Raw genomic sequence first — 21,868 nt, 5'->3', positions numbered from 1 at the left:
CTGCTGTGTCCCCAAAATATACATCAAAAATCAGGAGACTGGGATTGACAGATACACATTGCTATATAAAAATTGGGGAGCTCCCATTGTGGCTCAGTGGGTTAAGAACCCCACTGGTGTCCATGAGGACATGGGTTTGACCCCCAGCCTCACTCAGTGGGTTGAAGGATCCAGCATTGCCACAAGCTGCAGGGTAGGTCACAGATGCGGCTCAGATCCTGTGTTGCTATGGCTATGGTGCAGGCCGGCAGCTGCAGCTCCAATTCGACCCCTAGCCTGGGAACTTTCATATGCCACGGTGCAGCCATAAATAAAGAAATAAATTTTTAAAATTGGTAATCGGAGTTCCCGTCGTGGCTCAGCAGTTAACGAATCCAACTAGGAACCATGAGGCTTCGGGTTCCATCCGTGGCCTCGATCATTGGGTTAAGGATCTGGTGTTGCCATGAGCTGTGGTGTAGGTCGCAGATGTGGCTCGGATCCCATATTGCTGTGGCTATGGCATAGGCCGGCGGCTACAGCTCCGATTAGACCCCTAGCCTGGGAACCTCCATATACGCAGGTGTGGCTCTAGAAAATGCAAAAAGCCAAAAAAAAAAAAAATTGGTAATCAACAAGGACCTACTATATAGCATAGGGAACTCTATTCAATATTTTGTGAAAACCTATATGGGAAAAGAATTTGGAAAAGAATAGATATACATTTATATATATGACTTAGTATATGTATAACTACGTCACTGTGAACTTAACACAGTACTGTAAATCAACTACACTTCAATTTTTTTTTAAAAATATAAGGCTTTCCCTTGTGGTTCAGTAGGTTAAGGATCCGGCCTTGTCACTGCAGCGGCTCAGGTCCCTGCTGTGGGATGGGTTTGATCCCTAGCCAGGGAACTTCCACATGCCCAGGACATGGCCAAGAAAACAACAAAAGCTATACTCACTACATTAACACAAATAACAGACAGTTGTTCTGGGATAACGATGTCCAATTGCAAGCAAGGAGGAGAGAAACAGCACAGCCACCAAGCCAAACACTCTGCGAAAGCATAGGAGAAAGAGAAACAGCACAGCCACCAAGCCAAACACTCTGCGAAAGCATAAGGAGTAAGAGAGCGATATTCAAAAAACAGAGACGCTGTCCTGGAGGAAAACAGAAGCAGAAACACCTATGAAGGCGCCACACTCCAACAGTGATGCACCAGAAAGGTGTGTTCAAACAAACAAGAGCTCGAAAGTGAGATGGCGAAATCAGAGGTGAAACGGGAGACTGGGGACCTGAGAAAATGAACTGGGGACCAAAACCACATAACAACAAAATCAGTAGATGCGTTAAAGGCAGTAGAGCATGGAAGACACAGCCGAAAAATGGAGAAGGCTGACTTTAGAGGAAAAGGCTCTACAACCAGCATGCAGAGGTAGCTGAAAATGGTCCACACAGGTACGCCCAGATGTTTGGCTGGGAATGTGTACTGGAGAAAGCACAGCTGGCTTCTGTAACAAACAGGCCATAAAATAAAGGCTGTAAGGCTAAAAAAAAAAAAAAAAAAGAAAAAGAAAAAGAAAAAGAAAAAAGGATTTCTTAGGTGGCCTAGTGGTTAAAGATCTGGTATTGTCACTGCTGAGACACAAGTTTGACCCCTGGACTGGGAAAACGACCAAGAAAAACAGTCTTCCTAAAACACTACTATGCTTATTTTACCTAAAGGAAACAGTGCCTTACAAACATTCCTTTTTTTCACCTATTCTCTACCTCATTGCCTTTTAGTGCTATAACAGAGAGGTCCTAGAGCATAACCAATAATGACATTTATGAAAAGGAATACTGTGAAAGGGCTATACACTTGTACAGTTCATTCTTTTATTTTGGAGTTCCCATTGTGGCTCAGTGGGTAAGGACCTGACATGGCATCCGTGAGCATGTAGGTTCCAGCCCTGGCCTCACTCAGTGGGATCCAGCATTGCCCACAAGCTGTGGTGTAGGGAACAGATGCAGCTCAGATTCAGCATTGCCATGGCTGTGGCGTAGGCTTGTGGCTGCAGCTCTGATTCAGCTCCTAGCCTGAGAACTTCCATATGCCACAAGTGCGGCTGTAAAACAAACAAACAAACAAACAAACAAACAAACTACACATTTTTACCAAAAACAGAAAAACAGACATCAGCTATCCAACATAAAATGTCCATGAAGTGGGGAATTCAATCGATGGAACACATGCATTTTTAAAAATGTAACACATACACAGAATGATACAGGAAAATTCCCTGAAATGATTACAGGAATCAATCTGCATCCTGGGAGAGCATGTGGAGTTCCAAGACAATGTAACAGAATGTGCTCCAGGCACAGGAACAGATTACGACCAAGTGGCTAATGTGACTGAGGTCACTAAACCTCAGTGATAAAAAATAGCTATGGGCACAATAAGCACATGGCCCACAACGGGGGTGTGGGGGGTGGAAGGGGGCTGGAATCAGACCAGCCTGAGATTCCTCCTCTTCCCACTTAAATCCTGGAAGACGCTGAAGCGACAGCTACCAGGCTCCACAGTCTGGCCAGAGAGCATCACACTCAGCAAACGTGTTATTCAGGTTCAAAAGCAAGGGACAAACACTTGCAGATCTGAAATACTATTCAAGGAAGAAAACAGGAATGTGGCCAAGGAAGAGAAGAGCCAAAATAAAAGATTCTGTGTTGGGAAAAAGCCCAGGAGAAGCATTAAATCAATTTAAACAGGGAATGGAACCAAACAGTGGAAAGCATGGTTACAGAACAGAATGGAAATAACCACATAAAATTGATACTAAGACTTTCTGAAAGGAGAGCTTGGGGAAGCAGAGGCGGTTGGAGGCCACTGGCAGCTTGTCCTTCAGGAGGGCAGTCAATCAACTGTCGGGATGGAAACAGTGCTTTAAGAACCGGTAATTCTGACCTCGTCATGCTTCCTAACAGCCCGTGCCTGACCTTGAGTGAACCTTTTAGAAAGGAAACGCTCTATTAGAGAGGCATTTACCTGAACTTTAACAGTCCTTTGGTTTCACCTGAGCGTCTTTCCTCTCATTGAAATCAACTAAAAGCACTGTCAGATAAGCTGTATTTTTATAAGGCACTTCTACCTTTCTTCATAGCTACCCCTGGACTTGTCTAAATGCATTAGAAAGTTGTCTGATAACACAAAGAATAGATAAACAACAAGGCCTTCCTCTCTAGCACCAGGACCTATATTCAGTATCCTGAAATAAGCCATAATGGAAAAGAATAGGAAAAAGAATGTAAATTATTTTGCTCTGCAGAAGAAACTGACACCACAACATTCTAAATCAAGAGGAGGAGGGGGGAGAGGGGGAGGGGAGGGGGAGGGGGGAGAGGGGGAGGGGAGGGGGAGGGGGGAGGGAGAAGGGAGGAAGACTGGGGGGGGCGGGGGGGTGGGAAAGAGGAGAAAGAAAGCCATCAGAGTGATGTGATCCCAGTGTCATGGAGGTTCCCTTGGATGGCTAGGATGTGGAGTGACATATTTTCTTCTCGGTATTTTCCAGTGTTAATTCATTACATTGAGCATGCATCGTTTTATGCAAACACAGAATGATTTGTCCAAAAAACCAAAACAAAACAAACTAGAAAAAAACATGCTAAGATATTAACAGTGGGTAGTAATGAACGGTGGGTATGGATGACAATTTTCTTCTTTATATTTTCCTGTTATTTTTTCTGGGGGGAAAAAAAGGTAATCCAATGTTAAAGAATGTGAGGTGACACTGCAAGTTTAAGGTAGCTGCTGAAATGTTAAGAGGACAAAAAACACACCTAAAAACCTCTCTGCTCAGAGCATGCGTGCAGACAGAAGAGGGATTAGCACTGGATCAAAGGTTCCAGCCTTTTTCCTTCTTTCTCACCCATTTTCTAACTTCAGGAGGGTGAACACAGATGACTTGTGGAATTAAAAAATACCTCTGGGTTTTGTTGTTTAATAGAAAGGGCTTCTTAGGATGCCAGGACTCCCTGCCCCACAGGAGCCTGCGTGGCGAGGCAGGGCCTTGGACAGAGCGTAAGAGAGGCACTGGAGCTCAGATGGAGCAGGTGGAAGGCCGTCGCTAAATCCCCATAGGTCGCAGCTGTCCAGGGATTCAGCTCAACCATGGAGAAAGGGTGAAGGCTGGTGAGAGTCACATCCAGCCTCAGCCACTTCCCCGGCACTGTTAGGCATGTGTAGGCACGTGGGGACGTGCGTTATGCAGACACGAGGGAAGGAGAAAACATCAAATCATCCTCGATGGCACACAGTCCCCGGAAACAACACACCTTGAAAGCCCGGCTGCTCAAGCTTAGAGCTTCTGTGTGCTTTTGATGGTTGAAAAAAAGAAAGAAAGAAAGAAAAATAAGAGGTCCTAACAGCAGATGAGGTTCTAGAAGGAGTTACCTTCGAGCGTCACCCACATGCAGATACTCAGCATGCTCGGACCTTAAGGTGTGGAATATTCCACCTGGCAGAGAACTCACCCGTGGCCACGGCCCAGTACACGTCCGATCCGCTCAGTAACTCACCACATGCGATGGGAGAATAGACCTGGGAGCCAGGGACCTGGAGCAGAATTCGAAACGGAGCCACCCGGGCGTTAGAATCCAGCACCGCATCCAGGGCACCCACCAGGCGGCCTTCAAGAGACAAGAGGACATGCACATGTGAGCACAGGGATAGCCAGGCCAGCAGCCCACACACACCTGCCCCAGGCAGCAGGCCTGGGGACCAGCTCATGAGGCCTAGGCTCCAGCTGACTCATCCTGTTTCCCAGCCCAGAACGGGGCCTGGTATTTGCAGCTATGCAGCACAGACCTGCATCACCAATGAGTAAGTGGACAAGGGGCCCTGCCAAGCCCCCCGACCCAGCCGACCGAGTGTGTGCATCCCCCAGAGGCTGGACCCTGGAGGCCAAGTGATGCCGTAAATACGGGCTGGGGACCCAGAAGCCAAGGGCCTGACTCGAATCCTGGTTCTACCACTTTCTAGCTGTGTGACCTTGGGCAAGTTCTTTACCTTCTCTGTGCCTCAGTGGCCCCTACCGTAAAATGGAAAAATCACAGTGTACCTTTCTCACAGGGAAACTGTAAGAATTCAGTGGGTATATTTTGCAGCATTCCAAGGGCTGGGACTGTGACCCAGCCATGAGACCTACCACGGAAGTGTTGCCCATTATCGGAGTTCACACTGTGGCTCAGTGATTAGCAAAACCGACTAGCATCTATGAGGACGAAGGTTCGATCCCTGGCCTCACTCAGTGGGTTAAGGATTCGGCGTTACCATGAGCTATGGTGTAGGTCACAGACGTGGCTCAGATCCCAAGTTTTTATGGCTATGGTGTAGGCCAGCGGCTAGAGCTCCAATTCTACCTCTAGCCTAGGAACCTCTATATGCTGCAGGCGTGGCAATAAAAAGACAAAAAAGACCAAAAAAAAAAAAAAAAAAAAAACCCCAAAACAAGCGTTGCCCATTACTACTGTATTATCTCAAAGGTGGAAGAAAACTCCAGGAGGGAACTGTGAGAAGCAAATAAGAAAATATCTACATCCTTCACAGACCACGAAGCACACAACATAAATGTTCACCACTCCATTGAAAGGAAAAGCATTGTGAATCAAGGGCAGAGAGAAAAAAACGGCAGCAGGTGCTCCTCTCCGATCTTTTACTACCTGGGGCTCAAGATGGTTGAAAGAATTAAGCCTGTCAACCTGACTTCACACATAATTCTCAGAACAGCCCCTGAGGAAGGGGCCACTTTCTGCAGAATGGCCCACAGTTTGGTTTTGTCTCATGTTTCATTATAATTAGGCTGAGGATAAAAATCTCCATCAAGAATCACAGCAGTGGGCTTCCCGTGGTGGCGCAGTGGAAACGAATCTGACTAATAACCACGAGGTTGTGGGTTCAATCCCTGGCCTCGCTCAGTAGGTTAAGGATCTGGCATTGCCATGAGCTGCGGTGTAGGTTGCTGGCAGCTGTAACTCGGATTTAACCCCTAGGCCAGGAACTTCCATGTGCCATGGGTGCAGCCCTAAAAAGCAAAATAAGTAAATAAATAAATAAATAAAAATAAAAGAATCACAGCAGTAACATCATATCCTTTTCACCCCCACCCTATCAGGTGGCAGCATCCCTGGTAACATTCCCTTTGTCCCCTCCAGGAAGCATCTGCCAAGCTTCCACCCTGTGCAGCTCTCCCCTCTCCCTTTGTGGTGAACAAGCGTTCTGAAGAAGTGCTTTGAAACTATGTTCCTTGTTCAATTTTCAACTTTTTCATGTAGCTGTACAGGCTGGACTCACCTTTTCCTACTTTATCCAATGAGTTGTAACCCAGCATCATCATCATTGGGATGCTCACGTTGTGTCAGATTCGGCCAGTGGGAACCCCTTAGGATGGTTTCTGTGTCTCTGAACATGTCTCCTTTTTTTTTTTTTTTTTTTTTTTTTGCCTTTTTAGGGCCTCACCTGTGGCATATGGAGGTTCTAAGGCTAGTGGTCTAATCAGAGCTGTAACCACCAGCCTACACCACAGCCGTAGCAACACAGGACCTGAGCCACGTCTGGGACCTACACTGCAGCTCACAGCAACACCAGATCCTTAACCCACTGAGCGAGGCCAGGAATGGAGCATGAGCACTCATGGATGCTAGTCAGATTCATTTCCACTGAACCATGACGGGAACGCCCATCATTTTTTGTACTTTCTGGCACAATAAAATAATCCAAGTTCACCTTGTATTTTTCCCAGCTCCAGTCTTGGAATCAGCCGTTCCTCCAAGGAGCCTGGTTCCTTTATGAGGAATGGTATTTAATAACCAGGTGTGCTCACTGCTAACGCAGGTGGTTCTTTCAATGGACAGAGCTAGGGAATGTGTGTCTATAAGTATATGCATGTATTTAGTATGCATTTACATATTTGTATATACATATATTCACTGACACATTTTAATACATATCTACATATATAAAAAGAGAGTTCACACCAATATTTCCAACTGTGATTCAATAGCACCATACTCATTCTAGTTTCTTTCCATACCTGCAACTCCTTCTCCAACACTGAGAAACCTGGCTTTCATTATTTTATTTCACTTTTTTTAGGGCGCAAGTGCAGCATATAGAGGTTCCCAGGCTAGGGGTCAAACTGGAGCTGCAGCTGCTGGCCTACCCCATAGCCACAGCAATGTGGGATCCGAGCCTCATCAGCAACCTACACCACAGCTTATGGAATGCTGGATCCTTAACCCACTGAGCAAGACCAGGGATCAAACCTGCCTCCTCATGGAGACTTAGTCAGGTTCGTTACTGCTGAAGCACAACAGGAACTCCCCATTATTCTTGATATATTTACTTATCTGATCACTTCCCCTGTTGCCACCACTGTCCCCTTCCCTGGCACATGCCCTCCTCACCCAACCCAGGCTCCAACCACCCCCACATCCATCACCATCATCTGTCGCACTTAATGGCTTTAGGGGAAGTAGGAGGAAAGGGCTGTGGCTTTTTATAGCAACCATTCCTTAGGCTGCTCAGAATTTTGGCATCCTTACTGGTTCGTGGCTGAGTGACCGATAACTGAGAGGCCTCAAAGCTCTCTGCTGTAATGGAGCATCTGAGCAGCAGCTGAGGGGAGCTTCAGTGAAAACCACGGGCTCGAGGGAAAGCAGAGAGTGGAGTTAGAGATCCATTTGTCTAAGATCGATGAAACATGTTTGCCTGCGAAAGATGGAGGGTGAGGAGTTCCTGTCGTGGTTCAGCACGACACTCAATGCAGCCCAAGTCACAGGCAGAACATGAAATTCACACCAAGGACCTGTGTGTTTCATTTCTTATGACCTGATCATCATCTTAGGTGGAAACTAAAAGGCAGGCCTAAAAAGAATAAGGTCCACATGACTCGTTGACCCACCCAGACCCAGACCTGCAGTCTCCACTTTATCAGACCTGCACAGGTAAAACGACCGAGCCATGAAGCAGCTGACTTCCCAAGGACAATGACAGCCCCAAGGAGAAAGTTAAATTTTATGCCAAGATCTCAATCGCCATCCCAGACCCATAGAACTCAGCACACGACCCCCTGCCTATAAAACCTGATTCTCTTCCAAGGGCAGAGGTGTCTGAGTTCTACTTGCTCAGAGCTCCTGGCCACTCTGTTGGTCAGTAAACCCTGCTTGCGATCTCACTGCTCCAGCCTCTGCCTCCTTCCACCCCGCCGCCCTAACACATCATGTCCCACTTTCAACAAAGAAATTACAAAGCATGCTGAAAAGTGAGAAAACACATTGTCTGAAGAGTGAAGCAAGCGTCAGAAGGAGCCTCATGTGCAGCACAGGTCTTGGGATTATCGGACAGGGAATTTAAAATCTCTGTGCCTAGAAGATTACGGGCTCCAATGTAAAGGTAGCCAAGATGCAAGGACAGGTGATGCCTCAGAGAAATGGAACCTCTGAGAACTAGTTAAAGACGAATGCAAGAAATCAGCACCCCGTAAGCAGAAACCAAGGCTGCACTTGGTGGGCACAGCAGTAGACTGGACACTGCTGAGACGAGCCTGGAGATGTGAACTGGAGCTTGGCACTGGCCGTCAGTCTATACAGGGAATAAAACATGAGCCTCTGCAGCTGTGGACCTGCAGCACCCCCTGAACAGAGCTGAGGGTAGAGACCAAGAGGGAGGCACTCTTAGCTTCGGGAAAACTGGAAGAACAGGTCTTTAGATAAATATTTTTTTTCTTAGGAGAAGATCTTATGAGCCCAGTTCAAGATTGAGTTGGGGTCTTCTGAGCCCAATTCAAGATGTAAGAATTGGGCTCATAGGAATCTTGGGCTCATAGGAATCTTGAACTGGGCTCATAAGATCTTCTCCTAAGAAAAAAAAAATAGCTAACTATCTAAAGACCTGTTCTTCCAGTTTTCCCAGAGCAGCATTTCCTCCTATCTAGAAAAACACTAAAATCCTTCAGTGATGACTGTTAGCTGTGACTAGTAGTCACCTTCATGAGACCATTAATAAAGTTTTGTAAAATATGTGCCCCCTTTAGGACTTCTAGCTGGATATTCCCCCGTTCCTCCGTATTTCAGATAGCTATGGGCTGCCATTAAGTGGACAAAACAAAAGATGTCACAGTCGTCTGTGAGAACAGCCACTCCCAAGAGTGGGCCAGTGAGCCCTGAGGGAACTCAGGAAAGAAACAAAGACTGGCCCTTAGCAGATGAGCAGAGGTGCGTATCAAAGGAGTGATTCCAGGAAGCCCAGACCTTTACTGCTTCCCACAGAAACTGGTTTTTCTGTACATCTGGTTTTCTGCAACTCTTTTGTTCCTACTGCCTTCCCTTGGTTGCAAAATCTCCTATATCCTAGCTCCCCTCCCTCTCCTCCTTGGAGCGGTTTCTCAGCTGCCGTCTCCCAGGCTGAAGTCCTAATTTAACTTATCTCAAATAAACTTAACCCAAATAAAACTCAACTCTCAACTTTTGGGTTGCACATTTTTTTTAAGTTGACAAAAGATAAACCTAGAGACATCTCCCAAACTGAAATGCGAAGAGGACAACATATGGAAAAAAAAAAAAAAAAAAAAGAACAACCCAGAACATTGGAACAATTTCAAAAGCTGTAGGATAGACAGATAGATATAACTGGAATACCAGAAGAACAAAGAGACAATTACTTGAAGTTATTATAATGGCTGAGGATTTTCTAGAATTAATTACAGACACCGAACTGAAACCAGAGGGAATCAGGCAAGGCACAATCCTTAAAACAGTAGCACAGTCCTTGAGGAGATGACAAAAACTGGTTGGACCCAACTAGGTCCAGGATGGTGGAAGACTGGATGCCCAGTGGACCCTGAGCCTTTTTAGGCGCTCACTGTAACACAGCAGCAGCCAAGTGACATGCCCACAGGTGCCAGGACAGGTTCAAGGCCACCCATAAAAAGGCAAAAAGTGGGTAGTGGCCCAAATCCTGGAAACCCCTGCCCACTCCTGGAAATAGTCGCAATAATCCTCCCACTCATTAGCCTTTGAAATTTCCCAGCCCATAAACACTCACTACCCATATTTCAGGGTCTCTTGCCTCTTGTCTTCTGAGACGGGTCATGCTCTGTCTAATTCTCAATATATCTACTTCTTTTTTTTTCTTCAGGGCCACACCTGTGGCATATGGAGGTTCCCAAGCTAGGAGTTCAATTAGAGCTACAGCTGCTGGCCTACACCACAGCCCATGGCAACGCCAGATCCTTAACCCACTGAGCGAGGCCAAGGATCGAACTCAAAACCTGATGGTTCCTAGTTGGATTCGTTTCCAGTGTGCCACAACGGGAACTCCTCAATACATCTACTTCTTACCTATCACTTTGCTCTTGCTGAATTCCTTCTGCCCTGTGACAAAAAGAATCTGAACTTCAGTAAGTCCTGAGACCAGGTGTGTGCTTTTAAAGGATTCAAATCCCAATCTGGGCTTTGGAGAGTTCCTATTGTGGCTCAGTGGTGACAGACCCAACTAGTACCCATGAGGATGCAGGTTCAATCCCTGACCTCACTCAGTGGGTAAAGGAGCCAGTATTACTGGAACTGTGGTGTAGGTCACAGATGCAGCTTGGACCCCGCATTGCTGTGGCTGTGGCTGTGGCTGGCAGCTGCAGTTCCAATTCAGTCTTTAGCCTGGGAACTTCTGTATGCCGTAGGGACAGCCCTGAAAAAACCAAAAAACAAAAAACAACAAAACCAGTCTGGGCTTCGGCTGCATTTGAATCCCACCCTGTGGGTTCAAATCCCAATCCGAGATGTATTGTTTCAAAAGCACATATACAGGAACAACAGAGAACAGGTTAAACATCAAAACGTGTACATGTAGCACATATATTCAAATTGCAGAAACCAAAGACAGAGGGAAAATAAGAAAGGGAGAAACAGCCTACCTACAGAGGAACAAAAAACTACAGAAGACGTCTCATGAGAAATCATCCAAAGAAGAATGAAGAGTGAAATATTTAAAACACTGAAAGAAAATAACACCAGCCTACGAGTCTACCTCCAGTGAAGTTATTCTTCAAAAGTTAAAGGAGAAATAAAGACGTTCTCGGACAAACGAAAACTGACAGAATATATTTCCAGGCAACCTAGCCAGTAATCAATGTTAAGAGAAGTTCATCAGAGGAAAAGAAAAAATGACACCAGTCAGAAGGAAGACCTGCATAAAAAAAAGCAAGTGGTGTGCTGGGGAAGGGATCAACAAAAGCAAAACAAGGAGATCCCATCATGGCTCAGCAATTAATGAACCCGACTAGCATCCTTGAGGACAGAGGTTTGATCCCTGGCCTCGCTCAGTGGGTTAAGGATCCAGCATTGCTGTGAGCTGTGGTGTAGGTGGCAGATGTGGCTTGGATCTGGCATTGTTGTGGTTGTGGTGTAGGCTGGCAGCTGCAGCTCCAATTCAGTTCCTAGCCTGGGAACGTCCATGTGCTGTGGGTACGGCCCTTAAAAAAAAAAAAAAAAAAAAAAGCAAAATAAGATATTTTCTATTTCTAAAAGATAACTGTGAAAGTAATAACAGTGAAAATGTGTTGTGTGGTCACAGCACCTGGAGGGAAGAGGGAAAACACTGGTTCCATACCTCACTTCAGGGAGTGTCACTGGAAGGGAGATTTAGATTAGCGGAACAGGTATGTTGCAAACTCTAGGCTAACTCCTACAAAAAATGTTTAAGTATAACCGACATTCTAAGAGAAGAGAAAACGGAACCATATTCCACTGAAACCACACAAAACAGAGAGAGAGGGCTTTTTTTAAAAAAATGCAATGAACGGAAAACAAATACGGTAGATATTAATCCAACTACAGTTCCTCCTTGAACAATACGAGTTTGGAAGTTCTCATGGCTCAGCGGAAATGAACCTGACTAGCATCCATGAGGACGCAGGTTCGATCCCTGGCCTCACTCATTGGGTTAAGGATCTGGCATTGCCACGAGCTGTGGTGTAGGTCACAGGCGAGGCTCAATCCTGAGAGGCTGTGGCTGTGGTGTAGGCTGGCAGCTACAACTCCGATTTGACCCCAAGCCTGGGAACCTCTATATGCCAGGGGTGTGGCCCTAAAAAGACACACACACACACAAAAAAAAATACAGGTTTGAATTGCACAGGTCCATGTCATACATGGATATTTTTCAATAGTAAATACACAGTGCTACATGATCCTTGGTTGGTTGAAACTGTGGATAGGGAGAAACCATAGGCATGGAGGAACCATGTATTTGGAGGGCTAACTATAAATTACACACAGTTTTTGGGGGGTTTTTTGTGGTTTTTTTTTTTTTTTTTTGGCCACACCCATGGCATAGGTAAGTTCCCAGGCCAGGGATCAAATCTGAGCTACAGCTTTGACCTACACCACAGCAGCAACAACACCAGATCCTTACCCCACAGTGCCAAGCTGGGGATCAAACCCATGCCTTCACAGTGACCCAAGTGGCTACCAGATCCTTAACCCACTGCACTACAGCGGGAACTCCTATACACAGATTTTTGACTGCATAGAGGGTCAGTGCCCCTAATTCCTGCATTGTTCAAGGATCAATTGTATATAAATAATTACTTTAAATGTGAATGGTCTAAATATGCTAACAAAAAGACTGAGATTTCAGAGTGGATTAAAAATTTTTTAAAAAAAGCTTATTTGTATGCTGTCCATAAGAAATCCACTTTAATTCAGACTCAGGTTAAATAAAAGGAGTTGGGGAGGGGGAGCAATAATAAAATGGAGAAAGACAAACCCTGGTAACACTAATGAAAAGAAAGCTGGAGTAGCTATACTAACTTCAGACCAAGAAGACTTCAGAACAAGAAAAAATTATCAGGGATAAAGAGGGGCATTACATAATGATAAAGGGGTAAATTGTTCAAGAAGACATAGCAATCTTTGTGCATCTAACAGAGCATCAGAATGCCCTTAGAAGAAACTGATAGTATGGAAAAATAGATTAATATAGGACTATAGCTGAGGACTTTAATACCCACCTTTCAGTAAGTGATCGAGCAGGTAGAAAACAAATAAGCATACAGGTGACCTAAACAGTACTATCCATCAGCTGGATCTAAAATGATGTGTATAGAACATTCCATCCAACCACAACAGAAGACACATTGTTCTCAAGCTCTCATGGAACATTCACCAAGACAGAACCTACTCTGGGCCATAAAACATACCTTAACCAATTAAATAGAATATGAATCATATAAAGTACATTCTCAGATACAGTAGAATTAAACTTGAAATCAGTAACATAAAATAGCAGGAAAATTCCCAAATTTATGGAGATTACACACACTTGTAAATAACACATGGGTCAAAGAAGAAGTCTTTTTTTTTTTTTTTTTTTTTTTTGTCTTTTTGCCATTTCTTGGGCCGCTCCGGCGGCATACGGAGATTCCCAGACTAGGAGCCCAATCGGAGCTGCAGCTGCTGGCCTACGCCAGAGCCACAGCAATGCCAGACCCAAACTGCGTCTGCAACCTACACCACAGCTCACAGCAAAGCCAGATACTAACCCACTGAGCCAAGGCCAGGGATCAAACCCGCAACCTCATGGTTCCTAGCTGGATTCGTTAATCACTGAGCCACGACAGGAACTCCATGGGTCAAAAAAGAAGTCTTAAAAGAAATTTTTGTTGTTGCTGTCTTTTTAGGGCTACACCTGATCCTTATGTAAGTTACCAGACTAGGGGCTGAATTGGAGCTGCAGATGCCAGTCTACTCCACGGCCACAGTCACGCCAGGTCTGAGCTGAATCTGCAGCCTACACCACAGTTCACAGAAATGCCAGATCCTTGATTCACTGAGTGGGGCCAGGGATTGAAACTGAATCCTCTTGGATACTAGTTGGGTTCACTACCATTGAGCCACATTGGGAACACTGAGAAATTTTTAAATATTTGAACAAAACAAAAATGAACAAAACTTAGAAAAAATCATCTGATGCAACAAAAATTGTCCGGTGCTAAGGGGAAATTTAAAGCATTAAGTGTGTAAATTAGAAAAGATGCAAAAATTCATAATCAATAATCTAAGCTTCTCCTTTAGGAAAATATAGAAAGAAGAGCAATGTAATCCTACAGAAAGCAGAAGGAAGTAATAACAATTGAGCAAAAAAAGCAATAAAATTCAAAATAGAAAAACAACAGCAAAAAAGAAAAAAATCAATCCAACTAAAGCTGGTTCTTTGAAAAGAGTGACAAGACTCTAGCTGGGCTTAGGAAGAAAAAGGAGGGAAGATACGAATTACCAATATTAGAAATGAAAGGGGTTATCACTACTGATCCCTTGGCTATTAAAAGGATAATAAAGGAATATCATGAACAACACTATACTCACAAATTTCATAACTTACATGAAATGTACCCATTCCTTGAAAGATACAAATTACCAAAACTCACACAAATAAAACTCAATTATTTGAGTAGGCCTGTATCTATTAAAGAAATTCAATCAATAGCTAATAATCTGCCAAAAAAAGGTAAATACCAGGTCCAGGGAGTTTCACTGGTGCATCTACTAAATGTTAAGGGAGAAATTATAATAATCTTCCACAAGAGCTTTCAAAGAAAGCAAAAGCAGAGGGAACACTTCTGCCTCATTCTCTGAGGCCAACATTATCCTAATACCAAAACCAGGTAAAGATTTTACAGTAAAGGAAAACTACAAACCAGAATCTAACCATGTAAAACTCCTCAACAAAATGTTAGCAAATCAAATCCAACAATGTATGGAAAGAAACATACACCATAAACAAGTGGGACTAACTCGAGGTGTACAAGGCTGGTTCAATATTTGCAAATCAATCAATGCAATATACCACATCAACAAGCTAAAGAAGAAAAATCACACGATCCTATCAAACGGTACAGAAAATGATTTGATAAAATTCAACATCCAATGAGAATTAAAAGAAACCAAACAACCTCTAGGCAAACTAGGAAACAAGAACTTCTTTAGTTTGATAAAGAATATCTACAAAAAACCCTACAGCGAACTTTATACTTAATGGTGAGAAACTGGACACTTTTCTGCAAAGATGAGGAACAAGACAAGGTTACCTCTTCACATCAGACTGGAAGTCTTAGCTATTGCAAAAGGACAAGAGGAGGAAATAAAAAGTATACAAGGAAGGAAGAAAGAAAACGGTCTTTGTTCCCAGATGACACACTTATCTTTATAGAAAAATCCCAAAGAATCAATACCCTCCCCCCCAAAAAAAACCCACTTAGGGAATTAATAAGCAAATACAGAAAGGTTGCAAGACACAAGGTTAACATGACAAGTGCTTTCCTAAATTCCAGTAATGAACAATTGGAATTAGAAAATTTTAAATACCACTGACCATGGCAAATGGTACTTTTATCAGGTAGTAATCCACCAAAATATGCACAAGATCTGTGTGCAGAAAACTCCCATATTCTGATGAAATAAGATCTAAACAAATAGAGAGTCCATGTCCATGGACTGAAAGACTTAATTCCATGAAGATGTCAATTTATCCCAACTTGATCTACAGATTCAGTGCGATGCAATAAAAATCTCAACAAGCCATTTTGTAGATACTGACAAATCAATGATAAAGTTTACTTGAAAAATCAAAGACTAAACAACACTAAAGAAGAACAACACTAAAGAAGAACAAAGTTGAAGGACTCATGCTATACATTTCAAGACAATGTCAAAGCCACAGTAATCAAGACAATGTGGTATTGGCAACAGGATACATAGGTCAACAGCACAGAATCAGACCTCAGAACTATATCTTACAAATACATTTGATCTTCCTACAATATATCCTACAAAGATATATCCTACAGGCATATCCTATGAAGATATCTGATGTTTGACAAAGGAGCAAAGTTTAATTCAATGAAAGATAGTCTTTTCAACAAAGAGTTCTGAAACAACTGGACATCCATGTGGAACAAAAAATAAATCTAAGACAGACCTCACACCCTCTAAATACTACCTCAAAATAAATCACAGACCTAAAGGTAGAAGGCAAAACTATAAAACTTGGAGAAGGAAAATATAAGAGAAAATTCAGATGACCTTGGGTTTGGCCATGACATTTTGAGAACACCAAAAGCATGACCCTTGGAAAAAAGTGGTAAGTTGGAGTTTATTTAAATTAAAAACTTGCTCTGCACAAGATATATAAGAGAATGAAAAGACAAGCCACTGACTGGGGAGAAACTCTGTGGAAACACATATCTGATAAAGGACTTGTACACAAAATACACAAAAAACTCCTAAGAGTAACAATAAGAAAACAAACAACCCAACTGAGAAAAAGCAAAAGATATGGGAAAAAATGTCACCATAAAGATATATAGATGAAAACTTGTTCAACATCATCTGTCACTAGGGAATTTCAATTTAAGACAGATACTGAGTTCCCATGAGGGTCAGTAATAACAAACCCAACTAGTATTGCTGAGGACAAGGTTTCAATTCCCAGCCTCACTCAGTGGGTTAAGGATACAGCATTGCCACAGCTGTGGCACAGGATACAACTGTGGCTCAGATTCCATCCCTAGCCCAGGAACTCCCAATGCTGTGGGTGCCGCCCTAAAACAAAATGAAAAACAAACAAAACAAAACAAAAAATCTGACAGCACTAATTGCTGACAAAGATGCCAGCCATAGGAACCCATTCATTGCTGATGGGAAAGCTGATAGTACAGCCACTTTGGAAGACAGTTTGGTAGTTTTGCTGAGCTAATTGTGGTCTTACACCATGCAGCAATCACACTCCTATATTTTCATCTAACTGATGTGAAAATTCATGTCCACACAAAAAACTACATACAAATATTTACAGAAGCTGCATTCATAATTGCCCCAAACTGGAAGCAACTGAGATGTCTTTCAACAGGTGAATGGATAATCAATCAACTGTGGGACATTCATTCAATGCAGTATTCAGTGATAAAAAAAAAAAAAAAGCAAACTATCAAGCCATGAAGAGACACAGAGACATCATAAATGCATATCGCTGAGTGAAAGAAGTGCTCCTGAAAAGAGTACATTCTGGGGAGTTCCCATCGTGGCGCAGTGGTTAACGAATCCGACTAGGAACCATGAGGTTGCGGGTTCGGTCCCTGCCCTTGCTCAGTGGGTTAGCGATCCGGCGTTGCTGTGAGCTGTGGTGTAGGTCGCAGACGCGGCTCGGATCCTGCGTTGCTGTGGCTCTGGTGTAGGCGGGTGGCCGCAGCTCCGATTGGACCCCTAGCCTGGGAACGTCCATATGCCGCAGGAGCAGCCCAAGAAATGGCAAAAAGACAAAAAAAAAAAAAAAAAAAAGAGTACATTCTGTATGATTCCATTTATTCTAGAAAGATGAAAAGGGGAAACCATAGCAAGAACAGAAAGATCGGTGACTGCCAAAAGGAAAGGGCTAACTTAGTGAAACAAAGGGGAATAAATTTTAGGTGCTGAAACTATTCTGCATGATATCTTAATCGTGGATACAGGACACTATGCCTTCATCAAAATCCACAGATGTTTCCACCATGAAGAAGGAACTTTAATGTTTGCAAATTTTGGAAAAAAAAAATCATGTAGGAGGTTCAGGGATTCCAGAGTAAATGCAGAATGTGATAAAAAAAAATATATATAACTGTACTACAAATGTATGGTGAAGGAGGAAGAAGGCAAGAGTGTTGACTTAAGTAATTGCAGACATGAGTAGAGGCTTTAGGAAGAAACATATGTAAGTGCTGGATTCCATGTGGTCAAGGTTAACAACTGATACATTTCTGGCATACTAGAAATGAACAATGAAGAAAAAGGATGATGGAAGTAAGCCAGGTTCCTAACTGGAGGGGGAGTTTTACAGATAAGCAAAGCAAACAGGCAAGAATGAATTAATTATTCATTACTAAACAGCAATGAATTAAGAGTCAAAGACATAGATATGAACTCATGGTCTGTGGACTGTAGATACAAATGGCTACATAAAGAAACGCGTTGAGAGAGAGGATTAAGATGGCGGAATAGAAGGACTGGAGCTCAACTTCTCTCCTAAAAACAACAAAATTCACAACTAAAAGCTGAGCAATCTCCACCCAAATGGACTGGAAACCTTAAAAAAGATACCCTCTCCAGAAGAAAAAGAGGAGGGACATCAAGAGAAATTATGACGACCTTGTAAATCAACTACACTTCAATAAATTTTTTTTAAAAATGGAAAAAAAAAAAGGTGACAACCTCATTTCTGAGACTATTGCCTTTGGAATGGATTAGCAATGAGATCCTGCTGTGTAGCACTGGTAACTATGTCTGCTCACTTATGATGGATCATGATAATGTGAGAAAAAATAATGTATACATATATGTGTAACTGGGCCTCCATGCTGTACAGTGGAAAATTGACAGGACACTGTAAACCAGCTATAATGGAAAAAAATAAAAATCATTATATAAATTAAAAAAAAAAGAAACATGTGTTGATGTGTGTGTATACAAGGACAATATACATAGATTTCCTTGCTCTATCAACTGAGAGGGCTCAGAAGCCATGAACACATGCACTACCCAGACCTTGGTTTCTTTCTTTTTTCTTTTCTTTTTTTTTTTTTTTTTGGCTTTTTAGGGCCTCACCTGTAACATACGGAAGTCCCCACGCTAGGGTTCGAATTGGAGCTACAGCCTCTGGCCTATGCCACAGCCACAGCCACTCCAGCTCTGAGCTGCATCTGTGACCTACACCACAACTCATGGCAACGCCAGATCCTTAACCCACTGAGCGAAGCCAAGGATTGAACCCACGTCCTCATGGATCCTAGTCAGGTTCATTAACTGCTGAACCACAGAGGGAGCTCCCAGATCTTGGTTTCTAATACCAACATCCAATAAAAGGAACTGGGGCTCTTTTGAAAAATGGCTGATTCTGGAACTGGAGTAGGAAATATACAAGATGATCCTGGAATTTCTTGCAGTGGCTGAAAAGTAGGAAAGCACTAAAAAAAAAAAAAAAGCCACAGTATGGAAAGTGGAGGGGAGCAACTTTTCACTGGAGAAACCTGACGGCTGCTACCTTCGCCAAGTGATCAAAGTCAAGCACCACCTCAGCGAGGTGGTGAAGGTCCACATCAGTCATAAATCAGGTTAATAGTATACGCTCTTGATATGATGCAGTAAAAACAGCACTTTACCCCTGTTCTTCCGCCCAAACACTCTAAACCCCACTCTAATCAGGAGCAAAACTTGAGACAAATTCCATCTAAGAAACAACCTTCAAACTACCTGAGCGGCACTCCTCAAAACTCTCAAGGTCATTATAAACAAGGCAAGTCTGAGAAACTGTCAGAGCTAAATGATGACTTATTGGAACATGGTATCCCAAGGCAGGAAAAACCAAGGATATCCAAATAAAACATGGACTTTGGTTAATAGTCACAGTTTTCATTTTCTACCACTTTTCTTTCTACACATTACATAGCAGTAACACAAAACAAATTTATTATCTTAAAGTTCTGTAGATCAGAAGGCTAATACAGATAAAGAAGTCTGACATCAAGCTGTCAACAGGTGTCTTCCTTTCTGGATGCTCCTGGGGAGAATCCATTGACCTGCCTTGTCCAGCTTCAAGAAGCCATCCTTAGAGTTCCTGTCATGGCTCATCAGTAACAAACCTGACTAGGATCCATAGGTTGCAGGTTTGATCCCTGGCCTCACTCAGTGGGTTAAGGATCTGGTGTTGCCATGAGCTGTGGTGTAGGTTGCAGACAAGGCTAGATCCCACGTTGCTATAGCTGTGGCGTAGGCTGGCGGCTCCAGCTCCAATTAGACCCCTAGCCTGGGAACCTCCATATGCCGCAGGTACAGCCCTAAAAAGACAAAACAAACAAACCAAAAAAAAAAAAAAAAAAGTCATCCTTTACCTGGCTCATGGCCCCTCCTCCACCTTCAAAGCCAGAAACACCAGGATGAGTTTCCCCAAGCGGCCATCCGAGTCAGGGGCTTCCAGCTTTAAGAGACCTGTGGCTCCACTGCACCCACCTGGATAATCTCTCTGGTGTAAGGTCCACCAATGAGCAACCTTAATTCCACCTGTGCTCTTAAATCCCGCTGCTGTATAAACTAACGGAGTCACCGGTTCTAGTCCTTATTCTGCCTATCACAATAATTGATCAGTACCAGTTTATTAACTGCAGCAAATAACCACACTAATAGGTCAGTAATAGGAGCCAGCCACCATGTGGGAGGGACACCAGAACTCTCTCTGCAATCCTCACAATTTTCCCGTATATCTCAACTGTTCTAAAAATAAAGTTTATTAAAAAGAAAAGGTGCAGTGGGTTAAGAACCCAACTGCAGTGGCTCAGGTCATTGCAGAGGTGTGGGTTCGATTCCCGGCCCTGTGCACTGGGTTAAAGGATCTGGTATTGCCATGGCTGCAGCACAGGTAACAGCTACAGCTCAGATTAGATCCCTGGCCCAGAAACTCCCATGTGCCACAGGTGTAGCCATTTAAAAAAAGAAAGAAAAGGACAAGAAGTCAGTGTGCACCTGCCAGATAAGTGTGGGGTGACATACCCCCCCACACACAAAAGCAAACTCTCTTGCAAGAACCGCAGGAGGGGGCGGGGCATTGAAGGGGGGAGGGTAAGCCAGAGCACTCAGGGTGAGGCTACTAAGGCACAAGAACAAAAGAGTGGGAGATGAGAGGCCAAGATGGCAGGAAAGGTGCAAAGCTGGGAGGCAGGGCAGTGAGACATCTCAGCAGGAGAAAAAACTACCCCTGAATTTTTGTCATTGAATAGATGAGTTTAAGAAGTTAGCATGGCAAAGACATCCTTCAAAGTTATTTGGAAAATAGGGTAAAGCGTCTGCAAATTTCAAATGGGTCAAAGACAAAAACATATACATATATACACATAAATAAAGCAAATATGTGGGAAAACATTAAGGCGAAGCTCCTAACGGCAGGGTACGCAGCCCTGATTGCTCTGCCCATTTTTTTTTTCTTTTTTGGCCACCCTGTGGCACATGGAGTTCCTGGGTCAGGGATCAGATCTGAGCCTTAGTTCCAACGTAAGGCACAGCTGTGGCCATGTAGGATCCTCAACCCATTGTGCCAGCCTGCGGATCAAACTTGCATCCCAGTGCTTCCAAAATGTTATTGATCCCATTGTGCCACAGTGGGAACTCCACTCTGCCCTTTCATAAGAAGGCTGAAGGTAACTCACAGGGATGTCTCTTAAACAATACTTCTTAGCTCCAGCTCAGGCTCATTAAAAATATATAACCACTGCACTTGTACAGTATTGTGCCCGTTTTCACATGAATTGTCACAAAATCCTCAGGGAACCTCATCACCACCCACAAAGGTGCACCTCTACCTCCAGACTGACTTTCTCCCAAGTGAGGGAAGCTGTCCCGTCCCTCCAGGAACAAGTCCCCCAAAGGCAGAGCAGCGGACCTGGAGTTTTCTGGTTTCCCTTCCAGCAGCTCCATATGGCCCGTCTGGCGCTCCAGGAAAACCCTCCTGGTGTCGCCATGAGCACCACACTCCTATTTTTAGACAATTAGAATAACAACTCCAGCTGAGATAGATGTCGAGTGACAGGTTTTATAATTAGGGCCTGAAGAGGTGCCAGCAGATAATGTGCCTAAGTGAGGAGGCTGTATTTCTTTCACTCTGGTTGGATTTCGTGCACAGGGATGGAAACCAATTTAAGACGAAATGACAACTACTGACCTGGGGACAAGCAAGGATGCACAGAGAAGCCTGGCCACTGCCTCCTGGCTTCCATGACCTCTGTGTTGGGCCTGGAACTTACCAAAGGCAGCAGTGGACAAAGTTCT

The 21,868-nt window shown here is 43.7% G+C and overlaps 1 protein-coding gene across 20 annotated transcripts in view; it reads right to left on the bottom strand.

The window, feature by feature from the left end:
• The window catches only part of TBC1D8 (TBC1 domain family member 8), a 139,646-nt gene that overhangs the window by 76,831 nt on the left and 40,947 nt on the right, over positions 1 to 21,868 (bottom strand). For 10 of the 20 annotated variants that reach the window (XR_014841366.1, XR_014841367.1, XM_085018590.1 and 7 more), the window contains exon 2: positions 4,547 to 4,657. Coding sequence is in view for 6 of the 20 variants with exons in the window: in XM_021087166.2 (XP_020942825.2) it covers positions 4,547 to 4,657 (111 nt within the window). In the remaining 14 variants the exon portion in view is untranslated. Of the gene's footprint in view, positions 1 to 4,501; positions 4,658 to 21,868 lie in introns of all 20 variants that reach the window. The other 10 variants (XM_085018588.1, XM_085018594.1, XM_085018593.1 and 7 more) reach the window with 1 other exon arrangement.

Source organism: Sus scrofa, chromosome 3 (genome assembly GCF_054392235.1).
Source record: "Sus scrofa isolate SSC_HxYL_T2T_F1_AM1 chromosome 3, Sscrofa_HxYL_maternal_Yorkshire_Landrace_v2.0, whole genome shotgun sequence".
Taxonomy (NCBI): Eukaryota; Metazoa; Chordata; class Mammalia; order Artiodactyla; family Suidae; genus Sus; species Sus scrofa.
This window is presented reverse-complemented; position numbering and strand designations above follow the sequence as displayed.